This window comes from Callospermophilus lateralis, chromosome 12 (assembly GCF_048772815.1).
Source record: "Callospermophilus lateralis isolate mCalLat2 chromosome 12, mCalLat2.hap1, whole genome shotgun sequence".
NCBI lineage: Eukaryota > Metazoa > Chordata > Mammalia > Rodentia > Sciuridae > Callospermophilus > Callospermophilus lateralis.
Genome location: NC_135316.1, coordinates 100,348,256 through 100,362,530, shown reverse-complemented (window position 1 = coordinate 100,362,530; position 14,275 = coordinate 100,348,256). Strand labels below are relative to the sequence as shown.

At 43.9% G+C, this 14,275-nt stretch overlaps 1 protein-coding gene across 1 annotated transcript in view; it reads right to left on the bottom strand.

The window, feature by feature from the left end:
• Positions 1-14,275, bottom strand: part of Ubac2 (UBA domain containing 2) — a 157,405-nt gene that overhangs the window by 29,993 nt on the left and 113,137 nt on the right. The window contains exon 7 of the mRNA XM_076872130.1: positions 8,137-8,382. Within this exon, the coding sequence (XP_076728245.1) occupies positions 8,137-8,382 (246 nt within the window). The remainder of the gene's footprint in view (positions 1-8,136; positions 8,383-14,275) is intronic.

Here is a 14,275-nt window from a genome sequence, read left to right as displayed (position 1 = left end):
CAGAAAAAATGGTAGTTCACAAGAGTAACAGATTACCAAGACCCAGAGAGTTCAGAGTTCCCAGCAAGAAATTGCTTTGAAAGCTGCTGGCTACATAATCTTCCAGAGAAGATCCTGGTATTTTCTTTTACTGTAAAGAGTTAGATGGTAAATGTTTTAGGCTCTGAGGACCAGAAGGCAACATTGAGGCTATTATATAGGTACATATGTTTAATTTAAAATGTAAAAAACTATTCTTAGCTTCAGACTATGCAAAAACAGGCTTTTTGGCTCAGTGTTAACCCTTGTTTTGTAAGTTAAAACTTTTTAAGAATAACTATCAGCTTAGCTCCCAAATCAGGACTACCTCTCAAACTTCCTGGGAGCCACAAAACAAATATCTAAGTTATGAAAAACTTGTTATGATCTAAGTTATGATCTATACTTGATAAATCCCTCTGGTTTATAAAGTAATTTTACCTAATTTTTAAGCTTTTCTTTTGCTGCTTTATACTATGAACACCTGAGTTCCTGAAGGAAACAAACCAAGCAGTTTTCCTTGATCCTTTCACACACCAGTCAGCATGATGCTTAAGACATTAGACGCATTGGGCAGGGGGACTGCCCACACCCCAAGCAATTCTCCAGCGGACACCACCAGGGTGTCTCAAAACTTAATCCCAACACTGTCTACAAGGAGTTAGCGTAAGACCCACAGTTTAAGGGCTCAGTCCTACCAGATTATCCCTATTTCAGATGTGAATCCAAGCCCCAGGTTTTCTGCCCATCTCTGGCCTACTAGCTATAAACAGGTCCCATGACCCTCTCCTCAGGTTTGATTAATTTGCTAAGACAGCTCAGAGAACCTCGGGAAACATTTATGTTTATCCATTTATTATCAAGGACATCACAATGACTATAGATGAAGAGCCAGACCGGAGAGACACACAGGGCAAGGCCAAGGGACGGGTATGAGTTTCACGCCCTCCCGGGGGGAACTCCAGGAACTCCCATGTATTCAGTCCTCTGGATCCCACCCTTCTGGGTTTTTAACTGAGACACCACTATGAAGGCCTGGATGATTAAATCAGCGGCCACTGATCCACTCTACCTTCAGCCCCTCTCCCTGTGAGGGCAGGTGGGAGAAGGGCTGAAAGTTTCAACCCTCTAATCACAAAACTGGTTCCCCTGGCAACCAGCTCCACATCTTGAGTAGAAAAAGGATCCTCAGCTGCAAGTACCAAAGTGACTCTGTGAGGTCACCCAATATGCAGCCAGCCACTGTTGGGGCGAAGCGTGAGCCCTGAGTCTCACACTAGGATACAAAAAGACACTGATCTCTATAATAGAGATTCCAAGGGTTTTAGGTGCTGTGTGCAGGAATTAGAGATCAAATATATATATTTCTTTTTTAGTTGTTCAAATATATATTTCTTATCATATCACAGCGCCCCAGGGTTTCTCCCATCATGACCAGCAACATGAGAAATAGGCACTGGAAGCCCTGGAGGCAGTCGCAGCTCGGTAACCTTGCAGGTGTTTTCACAGGAGACTTGGGTCTGCAAAGCTTGACTTGGTCATTCCATGATCTGCTGAGCAAGCTCAAGCTCATCAGCATGATACCCTGAGGACACAAAGAGCCTCTTATCATGGCAGCTGCCCTTCTTCCTCTGGCATCACCCTCGCAATCCACACAGTACAGCCAAAGCAATCTTTCTTAAAGACAAGCCTACCATACGCTCTCCAGCTCCAAAGGCCTCAACAGCCCATTGCTTCTTGCAGGATAAAAGAAAACACAGTCCTGAGCCTGGTGTTAGACCCCCTCTGCTTGGCCTCTGCTTTATTCCCAGCCTCATCTTTCATTGCCTCTTCTGTAGCCACCCCAGATCTTAAGCAAATGCAATTCCTTGCTGTGCCCACAGATGTTCTGGGCCCCTGTGCTTTTCCTCATGGGTGATGTGTGCCTGAACTGAGGACCCCAGTATTGTTCCCCCCAAGATTCCCCCAACCCAGCTGGGCTATGAAGAGCCCCCTAGGGAGAACTGCCACACCCACATTTGTGCTTCAGGGCTGCACACAAACTCCAGTAGAGATCTTCTCCTTACTTACCTCCTCACCCTCCCCAGCAGCTTCAAACTTCTGGGAGGCCAGGGCATCATCTCATGTATTGACTAGGGCAGCACAAAGCATCAGAACCGAGATGCCAGTAAGTAAGACACAAGGTCCCTGAGCTTCAAGAGCTCATATGCTGCTGCTGGACAAGTTAAACACACAAGCATGAAAAGTCATGTGATGGCTCGGCAGTAGAAAAAGGATCCTCAGCTGCAAGTACCAAAGTGACTCTGCGAGGTCACCCACTATGCAGCCAGCCACTGTTGAGGCGAGGCGTGAGTCCAGGGGCAAGGAGCCAGAGAGCAGAGTTAGCATACCTGATGAGGGTCTCTGCATCCATCTCCAGAAGGGAGCTACTGTGATGTGGAGAGAGCGAGGTCACAGATGTGGTAATATTTGTTGGTAGGCCCCGTTTACAATGCTACTTGCCCATGAGACAATTGGCCAAGAGCTTCTGAATAGTAACCCCTTGTGGAAGTGTCCAGAAAGATCTGTGAGAAGTCAAAGCATACTTGGAACATGATCACACAGCTGGGCTTGATGAACGTTAAGACCCTAGCCACAGAGAAGGAGGCCTACAGAGTTGTCACCCTGGTCACAGTTCTTCGGAGCTTGAAATGGCAGATGCTACACAGCTGAACAGAAACACTCTCAGGACTGAAGGTCAAATCTGCTTTGCAGTAAAAGTTACCCTAATGAACCAGGGGTAAGCACCCGGCTGTGCTGGAGTAAGGTGGCTACCTCGAGCAGGAGAGACACCTATCCTTCCTCTGCCAGCAGCTCTGCAGTACTTCTTGACACCCACCCCTTCCCTGAAACCCCTTCCCAAAGGAAGCGGGTGGTCTCTCCCATTCCCCATCTGTGTGGGGCTTTGGGGGAAGTGGCGCACCTACCCTTCTTCCTGCACCCCATCTGCTCTGCAGGCCCCCTGGTCACTGAGCTCCTGGTTTCTGTTCAGCAGCTCAGGCTCCTCTTCTTCCTCTTCATACTGCCTGAACATAGCATGGTCTGTCCTTCCTACTCATCCTTGCAGAGGACACTGTATTGTCCCCACCCTGCTCATTTGTATTAAGCTACCCTTAGGACAAGAAGTAATTCTATTAATATTTATTGTTCATATATTTACTCATTAAGTTCCCAGATATTTACTGAGCTCCTACTACATCCCAGCATTATTTACACATTGGAGCTACAAAGAAAAACAGTCTCATCATCTCCAGCCATGCTGGGAGGGGCAGGGAAGTCAATGCATGGCGTCAGGCTGGGGCTCGTGGACAGAGGAGCCTCAGCATCCCAGGGGGAGGCTGTCGGGGGCTTCCCAGAGGAGGGGCTATTTGTGAGGAATACTGTGGAGGGAATGGAAGTCTGGTAAGCAAAAACTGTCTGTGATGTGGGGTGGAGTAAGGAGGTTGCACAGAAGTTTGTTCCAGGCTGAGAAAAGGGCAGGTGTGAAGGCAAGAGAGTGTAGAGCGAGATGCAGCCACGCTCAAGTGCAAACAGCTCAGCATGGCTGGCTGCAAGCTGCACAGGGGCTGAAAGAAGATGTGCTCAAAAGCAGGCAGGGGCGCGACAGCTAGGGAGACCCACTGAAGGGTGTCAGCGGAGCGAAAGCTGGTGTTGCAGAGACTGCTGGGGGCTGCTGGACTGGGTACAGGTCGGGGAGGAAAGCAAGGCTACAGCAGAGATGGGGCAGAGGCTTCTGTTGGAACCCAGGCAAACGATGACGTGGGTCTGGACCATGGCGTGGGGATGGTGAGAGGGGGCGATGACTGGCTTGTACTGAGGAGGAGATGCCATGGGACTTAAGGGGGTAGGGGCGTGGGGGGGTGGAGGGGGAGAGAGGGTGATGGACGCACATGTGTGAGATGTCTCCAGTGGAGCCTCAGTTTGGGCCTGTGGGTGGAGTGAGAAGCAGAGACAAAGTGTAAATCCTGAGAGCCTGTGGCACGCTCAGGAGGCACAGGACGCGTAGGTCCAGAGCCCAGAGACTGGCAGGGCCAGCCTGGAGGCCAAAATCCAGGAGCCCTGGGCCTAATGAATAGATCGTGAGGGCCATAGACTGAGGGTGGTACAGAGCTGAGCAGGTGGAGGATTGTAGGCTTGAAACAGCCTTGAAACAAGAGAGCTTGATAAAGACCATCACTGTTCTCTATTTGAGAGCTGGACTGAGAATCGCCTTCTATTTGGTACCTCCTCTGTGGTCTCTGCCTTCTCCCATCCACCTTATACATGGAAATGAAACCAAGTTTTCTGAAGCAAGTGTCCTACCTTTATTACCACTGTCACAGAGAAAACCACTGTCACAGCCTCCAATGTCAAAACCAAAATCTGCTGTCAGGTTTAACAACAGCCCTCCATTATCAGTTGCCCTGTTATTATTTCCCACCTTTAACTGCATACCTGCCACATTTCTCTCAATCAGGGCTCCTGGAGGTCTTTCCTGTCTACAATTGCATAGTCACCGCCATGCTGACTCCAGCTGCGTATGCCCTGAGTGAGGTGCTCCCCCAATCCCAATCTTGCCCTGCTTCCCATCCCTGGAACTGCTTGGACAGTACCAGTCCACATGGAAGGTGCATCTCCCAGGGCACTGCAGCGCATGTGACTCTGCTATTGACCATGTGTTTCAAGCACACTGCCCACACTTACTGGAATTAATCACAAACTCATTAAGGGGAAGGACATGACCTTTACCTCTTTTGGGTCACAGGGGGCCCCAATCTTGGTCAGAGCTTCTCAAGCAATTGTACTGCAACCCCAGAACCAAGGGAGAGGCATGGGGAATGGGCATGCAGAGGGCAACAGGGAGCAGCTGAGGAGCTGCTGGAAAGAGATGGAAGAGGACAGCTGCAGGCAAAGACCCACAAGGACCCCCCTGGAACAGACTGCCAGGTTATTTTGAATGCTCAAAATTAAAAGACTGGGAATGAGTAATTTTTAATATATAGTAATTAGTAACTGAATAACTCTATGCTATATAACCTCTGGGTTCTATTAAAAAACATCTGAAAACCAACAGCTTTTAAACAAATAATGGATTTATTTTAAATGGAGAAACAATTTGAGGCTTCCTACAATAAAAGATTCATGGGTATTAAAACAAACAGAAAGATACACTTGAAACATTAAGGAGAAGGAAGTAAAAGTTTCTTTAGACCCACTGTGTGTGCACATGCTTGAGAACTAAACATGGCATGGTTCTATTCTGAGTGGAGGGAAGCCATAGGAAGAGCCACAAAGAGAGGCAGTAGCTTCCCGGTGCCTGTCAAAAATGGACGCTCCAGAAGGGCAGGCTTTGGGTATTCATTCACTGAGGCTTGAGCTGGCAATCTGGCAGATCCTGTGGTGTTATAAATATCTGAAGTGGAGAAAGACACTGTGGCATCTGTAGCCAACCACAAGGGAGAAGCCACATGTAGGCCCCGAGGATCCTAGGCAGGGCACACATCTACAGCAGAGAATTACGTTCCTGCAAAAAACTGCTACACTACCAAGTGCTTGTCCAAGGGCCAGAGAAGCAAGGTGTTAGCAGAGGGAGACCCATCAAATGAGTAGGCCAAGTGGACCCAGCACATATCCACTGCTGGATGCAAAGGTGCACCTAAAATCAGCAAGGGTGGGGCCAAGGGCACGGTGAGCTGCAGAGGCAGGTATGCTAGACCCACATTGCCCTCCTTGGTTGCCCTGAAACCTTTGCCCAGCTCACACCTATGCCACAGGTTGGTGGGTCCTTGATGACCAAGTGACAGAGAACAATGGCCCAATCTGGTTGACAGTTGGTAGAAAGGGATCATGGCTACACTATGGCTCCATTCACGGGGTCCCCAAAAGATAGCAAGGTGGGCAAATTCTCCAGTGGGTAGAGCTGGTGGCGCATACAGTCAGCCACTTAGTGTAGAAAGAGAAGGGGCCTAAAGTGATGATATGCGGAACATGGATTTACTGGAAGTGGCCAATGACTCTGTGGGCTGGTCAATGGACTGGACAGTAGTGGAACAAGGAAACCCGTGGAAGAGGCAAGTGGACAGGCCTAAAGGAACACACAGGAAGGATGAAGGCTTTGTTTTACAGATTAACGCCTACTGTGAACATCCCCCACAGAAAAGGCACCAAACAGCAGCCAAGCAGAGGGTCCTGGCAACTCTGTCACTGGCATCCCAGAGTTGGCACATGAACAGGGTAGCCAGGGTGGCAGGACGCAGGCTATGCAGCAGCCCCACTCACCCAGGCTGCACTGGTGACTGCATCCAACCTGCACCAACAGAGACCACACAACCCAAAACACCCATGACCCCAGAACAAACAGGGCCCTTTCCACTCTGAAAGGGGCAGTGTTCTGGACAGAACCCTAACCTCCCGCATTCATATGCTGAAGCCCGACACCACAGCATGACTGTATTTAAAGACAGAGTCTTGAAGGAAGTAATTAAGGTTAGATGAGGTCATTACATGAGTCCTAATCAAAGAGGACTGGTACACTTAAAAGAAGAGTATTGGGGCTCAGAACATGATATCCCAAAGCATGGCACCTTGATGTGCTGAGTACTTTGAACTGAAGGAATTGGAAGGTCTCTAGAAGTAAGATCACTCTGACCTTCTGTCAGCCTGTCTCCTGTTCCTTCTCCCCTGAAACAAGTATTAGAAACTAGAATTTCTCTTCCCTAAAACAGGTTATAGAAACTGATACTCTCCCCTCAAAGCAAACCAAAAAACCTAGAAAGGTCATTTTCTCCTTTCTCCCTTGATGACCCTCATTCCAGAGGGGTCCGGGGAGAAAGGAACGCTACAAGTACACAGACCAAGAACACATGAGCAGAAGGCCTTGCTGGGTTGCCCATCTAGTATCACTAGAGCACACTTTTTGCCCTTTCTGTTCTTCTTCTTTTTTTTTTTTTTTTTTAAACTAGGGAGTGCTCTACCACTGAGCTCTGTCCTCAGCCCATCTTTCCATTCTTCTTTCAGTTTCCTTGCAGGATCCACCTCCTCCTGCCAAATACAAAGCTTCACCTACAGCCATGTTCACCTTGGTTGCGGTTCTTCCCTTAGAGCTCATCTAGTCTCTTGCTCAGCTTGCTTCTATATAGAGTTGACTCCTTCACCTGTACCTCTAGCTCCAAGAGAGATGTCTGTCCTCCATCCTTAAACATACCATGGGTACTTTTATGGTATGTTCCAGAGTCACTTCAAATTCAAATATGTCTTTAGGGGACAACTTCTGCTTCTCTCGCTCTCCCATGCCTTCTTCCCACTCCAGATCCAAATGCTGGGACCTGTGCCCACAATGGCCTTTAAGGATTTCAGAGCTGACTTCTCTTTTCCAGGTTGCTGAGACACCTGCAGACCTATGGCCTGCACCTGGGCTGGCAGGAGACAGGGATCCAGCAGGAGAGAATCATGTCTCTTGCTGCTCTGGAGGGTGATGAAGGTGGAGGTAAGGTGTGAAGAACCCAGTGTGCTGGGTAATAGATGTGTCAGAGCAAGAGCTCCTCTGAAGGGCAGGTGCAGTATCAGACTGCCTAGATACTACAGTGTCTACTGCTACATGTGTAATAGTTCCTGGTTATTGATAACAAGGTTAACAAAACATGGCACTTATCTGATTTGTTCATTGGTTATTCCCTAAAATTTTCTCATCTTCACATTCTCCTCATCTCAACCAAGGAAAATCATAGGGCTTTGCGTTTGTTCTTCATCCACAGCACACAAGTAGCATTTTTAACAGGAAGACACTGTGGCTTTTACAAGATTATAAACACAGATAAATATCCTATTGTGTTAACTAGGTTGGTGTTTCTCCAAGAAACGGTGACTATCTAATATAAGTGGAAAAGAATGTCCAGTTTGACCAATCACTCAGCTCCAATTTTTTTTTTTTTTTTTTTTTACCTTAACAAAACAAAACAAAACCAAGAATAACCACTATCAGGACCAATATTCTATTTGGAAACATGTCAAACCCACAAAACATAGGAATAAAATGAAGTTGCTTTCACATAATGATCAAAGGGGAGAGTTTGCTCTTGGAGTATTTATGCCATTAATTACCTGCTGCTGTCTCTGCCGCCTTACTTGTGCAAACTGGGAGAGCATCAGCTGCCGATCAAGCTGCTCCATTCTTTGCTGCCTCTGGATGTCCACTGTGGCTCCCATCCCAACTCTGGCCTCACTGGTGGGTTCTGAAGATGAGAAGATGGGTTCAAGTGTCCAAGAGAAGAACTGTGCCACCCAGCTGGGGATGCAGAGTACCTGGTGAACTTGCAACATTTTGCGGTCATAGCATAGACCCGAGATCTAAAAGAAAGAAGTCCAGCTGGATTGTTGAAATGTAATCACATTTTAAAGAATATATTTAAGATAGAAATTATAACTGTAAAACATTTCAGATGGCATTTTTCTCAGTTTTAGCAGTGTTAGGTGATGAGCAAAACCCCTACTATATTGCAGAATACTAAGTAATACAAACTAACAAAAATTTAATTTACTTGGTAAAACAAAGTTGTTTTTATTAAATTAGGAGATAGTAAAACCCTAGCCATTTAGTATTCAAAGTATTCAAACTAAAAATCAATTTTTTAAAAAGTCTTAATTTTTTAAAAAGCCATAAATTTGATTATCAAAACAATTTCATACTCTACTAACTATGGTTACCCATATTGGCAGATGGCCATCAGAGAAAAAGATACCAGTAGAAGACAACTCTGGTGATCCATCAGCTGACCCAGTCATTCATCAGAAAATATAAGGACAATCTGAAACTTTGGCTTTTATTTATATAGTGTTTTAATCAATTTGTCAAGTACTGATTTTTCTAGATGCTTGATTCCTCATCAATATTACTTAGCAATATATGATGGCTCTTTTTACAACAAACCTATTTTAAATTTTGAAGGTCATTTAGATGGAATGAAAAGTCTCAAGACTGTGGTTTTCTAGGTAAAAACAACTATGGTTATTCCTTTGTTTAAAAAACATCTTTAATCTTCTGAATTTTTTAATTGATTGTTCAAAACATTACAATGCTCTTTGACATATCATATTTCATACATTTGATTCAAGTGGGTTATGAACTCCCATTTTTGCCACGGGTACAGATTGCAGTATCACATTGGTTACACATCCACGTTTATACATACTGCCATACTAGTGTCTGTTGTATTTTGCTGCCTTTTCCTATCCCCTTCCTATACCCCCTCCCCTCCCATCTTCTCCCTCTACCCTATCTACTGTAATTCATTTCTTCCTCTTGTTTTTTTCCCCCTTTCCCCTCACATCCTCTTATATGTAATTTTCATACCAAATAAAAGCACACAGTAACTGTCTGCCTTCACAACAGTGCACTTTAATGTCTTATTAATGTCATTTAAGCTAAGCAGGCAAGGGCTCGCTGAGCTCCTATGCTGGGAATGGTGCTGAGGTTAGACAGACACAGTCCTGTTCTTATAGAACAATAGTGATCAGTATGGAGAAAAGACAGTAAGCAAGTCTCACCTGAGTTCTATGAAGGACACAGTGACTTGGAGCAGGGATGTACTTTAGTTTGGGTGGTGAGGGAAGCCCTTAAAGGAATGATACCTGAGCAGATGATGGGGTGTTAGTTACTTGAAGAATTAAGAGAAGACTACTTCTAGGTAGACGAACAGCAAACACTATGCAGGATTGAACATGGGAGCATTTTAGTGAAGCTATGAAGTGGGCAGCTGGATATACAGATTGAAACTTAAGGAACAAGGCAGAGATAGGAATTTGGAAATCTTTGGATATCACATATTAAACCAATGAGACCACATGACATAGTATGGGGAGGGAGTTTTTAATAGAAGGACAGTGCTAAGGAATGAATTTAGGAGTACACTCACATTTTGTAGATGGATGGATAGATGAAATAGAAGATGTCAGTACACAAATCTGTGAAGAGGCTGCCAGGGAAAGAAGAGAAACTAGAAGAGTTTTATACCAGTGAGGCCAGAAAGCATGTGTCAAGAGGGGAATAGCTGGCTGCATTTAACGCAGCTGACAGTTAAGTAAGACAGAGAGAAGTGGTTGTGCCCACAGAGGCCTCTGATGACCTCACGGGAACACGCTGGAGCAGTGGCAGGAGCAAAAGCGGAGAGTGGATTGAAGAGTGAATGGTGGGGGGCTTTTGGTTTCAATAATTTCCAAGCTCCTCCTCTCAAAAATAATACAAAACAAAGAAAATAAAAATAGAAACAAACTCTGTATCTGTTATCCTGAACCACACTCAACAAAACGGAAAGCACACTGCACACATACAAATCACTGGGCACGGAACGGGTACCCTGAACGCGGGCTCAAGGCTGAGCCTGTGAAAAGCACTCACTTCCTCCCACAGCCAGCAAGCCTCATTTCTGCCCTCCCTCTGTGGGGCAGGAACCCAAGAGGGTCTGAGCAGGCAAGGCAGGCAGAGAGCACATCAGTGTGCGCCCACAGACGAGAGGAACCCAGGCAGAGTGGGACTACATTTAAAGAGATGATAGCTGAGAGTTTTCCAGAATTGATAAGGAACATACATCCTCAGATTTAAAATATAAGAGTCCCAGACGTATAACAAAATGAAATTGACTTCTAGTAAGATAAAAAGAAATCCTTAAAAGCAACCAGAGATGAAACACATACTGCCTAGGAGGGAAAAAAGCTAAAAGATGCTAGGAATAAATAAATAACAATTACATGAGGCCTTGATAGAGCGAACTTAAAAAGTATGTAATAAGGGATAATTTGAGAAACATAAGTAAAGATACCACCATCCATGAATGGGAAGTTGCAGAATTAAGATTCCAATTTTCATATGAATGTACTGTGTATACAACTAGAGATATGAAAAATTGTACTCTATTTGTATAATAAGAACTGTAATGTATTCTGCTATCATATATAAATAAAAAAATATATAAAAGATTCCAATTTTCGCCAAGAATATACGACTAAAATATATTTCAAAACAAAATCTTAACAGGGTGTTGTATTGAAATGTAAATGCCAATCCTCAAATTTATATACAATATTTAAGTTTAAACTGTAAAAATATCATGTTGGGTGAAAGAAGCCAGAAATAAAAGACTGCATGCACTTCGATTCCACTTCTGTAAGCTGACCAATCTCCACTATATGCCCAGTGATAAAACAGTGATGTGGAGCCACAGGTAATCACGTGTGCAGGAGCAGTGTGCAGGAGAGAAGGGCCACCTGTCCCTGCTCTGCATATCAGCATGACCTTGAGTTGTCAAGCAAACAAAGCACTACTTTAAAACGTTTTGAATATTCACAAAGGATTAAAATTCGTAGAGCTTAAAAGTTTAGTTTCCTGTAAACATTTGATAATCACACCACCCCTTTCCAATACATGATGGGGTAAGAATAACTGCATCAAAGTTTGATCTAGTCTCTATGAAAAGCTTTTAGAGTATCACATTATTATTGCTACCTTATATTTACACATTACTTTTAAAACTAATTTTCATTATCTCTCAAATCCTTCTTGTATTGAGACTGATGAATGAGATTGTTTCCTTGAAAGCCACACAGCTTGTCAAAAAATAGGCTTTAAAAACAGACCATGGGCTGGAGGCAAAGCTCTGTGGTAAACTGCTTGCCTAGCACAGACAAGGCCTTAGATTCGGTACTACCCCCCCGCCCCCCAATACAACTAAAAACCAAAACAAACAAAAAACCAACCAATGAAAAAACCAAAACAAAACCCTAATCCTGGAAACTACCCAGGGACATGAGAAGCCCTCCAAAGGTCAAATGAAGGGTTGCCTATTTAATAGGGAAGGAGGAACAGATGAACAGATAAGGCAAAAGGGATGACTATCTGGAAAGGCCAACTAGAGCTGGACTCTTAGCACTCAGGTGCAAGAATCAGAACTCTGGTTAGGAAAAGGGACACAGAGATCAGGAAATTAGAGAACATTCTGGCCCCCATCCCACTGAAAGTGTTAGCCAAAGACTGAGACTAGGCTCAGGGCTGAAGGGAAGAGTACCGCATGTGCTATTCCCTCCTAAGTCTAAGCACCAATGCAAAACACAGGAAATCATTTTCTTTTAAGCCACTACGGGTAACAAGATTATTAAGCCTTTAGAAAGGGAACAATGAAATAATGCTCATGGGCAAATTAAGAATTGAATTTGCTGGATGAAAACATAAATGCTCTTATTTACAGAGTCTCACCCTCAAGCGTCCTCTGGTCCTGTTTAATGTAAGCCTGAAACAACCGCAGGCAAAGGTGAGAAGCCGTGACCTGGCAGTGACACTACCAGGTGCTGCTCTTTCTCCAGCCAGATGTGTCTGAACAAAATCTACTAGGCAAGCTGCACAGCTGGAGTCCTGTGGACCACAGTTCCCACATTCAAAAAACCTTCCATCTAATGGTACAAACACCTAAACCCAAGGGGCTCCTTTCCTTGGGGAATGACATTGCTTCTGCATATGACAGGAACAAATGTCCCCTTTTGCCTGGGCCTCAGCAAGCAGACTTTGTGTCCTTCTTCTGTACTGACAACACTAAAAGAAAGAGGGAACTCTGGAAAGTCCTTAATTTATCACCCAAAGAATGTGTATGCAAATTAGGGATGCCCTAAGTTATTTCTGCCATTTGTGATTAATTTTGAAAAGATCGTTCTTTTCATGACACAAAGAACCATGTGGCTTTAGCAGTTATTTTGAGTCTTGCTGTTTTTTTCTTCAAGTGCAAAAGTGATTCTGACTGAACTCTGTATAGCTGCCCTAGCTCTTTCATGTTAGGGAAGATTTTGAGGCATCCAATTAAAACACTGGACATCCTCTGGTTGTTGAGATTCTGAATTGGCATGCAGACAGAATTAGCCTGGTTATAGGTTATTCATTTCTAATAAACTGTCTTATCTGCTTTAACTTTCCTTTTTTTGGCAAATCATGCCTCAGGAGGACTAGGTTAGCTGCACAAAACAGAAAAATCTCAAACAACAGTGCCTTAAATACAATAGAGTTTTATTTCTCCCTCATGTTAAAAAAAAAACTTCAACCATTTTAATTGCACTTCAGGGAGTGGGAAGAAACTAAGGAACAAAAAAAAAAAGTATGAAGGCTACTTTAGAGAAGCCTTTCCAGAAAGTCTACCAGCTTACTGGTCAAAACACCAGAACTTGGTCCAGTGGATATACCTAGTGAAAAGTTAAGGGGAAACGGGCTTATGTCGAAACTTGTTTCTTACATTGGACTAAAAATAAACCAAATGTGAATGTGAAGAACTAGAAAGATCTGAAGATTTATAGATATAAACTCAATGGTGAAAAATACAATGCTTTCAATCTAAGGCCAGGAACAAGGCAAGGATGTCCACTCATCACTTTTATTTAGCACTGTACTAGAGGTCTTAGCTAGCTAGTGTAGTAAAACAAGAAAAACAAAAGACACAGATTGGAAAGGAAGAAGTAAAGCATATAAATAAAACTTATTTCTTGATGACATAATCATGCATGTAGAAAACCCTAAGAATTCACAGTAAAGTTACACACAGAAATAGTAAATGAATTTAAGCAAAGTCGCAGAACATAAAAGCAATAAATAAGTCAACTACATTTCTATACAACTAACAACTAATAGTTGGGGGAAAACTATAAAAATAACTATAATAGTATAAAAATCAGAATTAGGAATACATTTAATGAAAGATGTGCAAGGTCTATACATTGAAAATTCAAGAATTGCAAGAAGGAGGCATTCCATGTTCATGGATTAGAAGACAACATTATTAAAATGGTTGTATAAGCTATTGATATTGAATAATACCTTACTTGAAGCTCAGACTTAAAGCAGTATTTCTGTGGGAGGAATAGTGGAGTAGCTTAGTTGGGTGGTTATGGCTCAAGGTCTCTCATGAAGCTGAAGTCAAGGTGTCAGCCTGTTTGTATTCATCTGAAGACTTAGCTGGGTCTGGGTGATGAGCTTCTAAGATGGTTCAAAAACATACCTGGCAAGTTAGTGCTGACTGGTGGCAGGAGGCCACAGTTCCTGGCCATGTGGACATGACCATAGGCAACTTTAGTGTCTTCATATTATGGCTGCTGGCTTCCTCAAGAGAAAGTGATCCAAGAGAAATCAAGACAAAAGCAGCTGTGTCTGTTGTGACCCCCTCTTGGTAGTCTCTCTCATCATTTTTGCCACATTCTATCAAATTATAGGTGG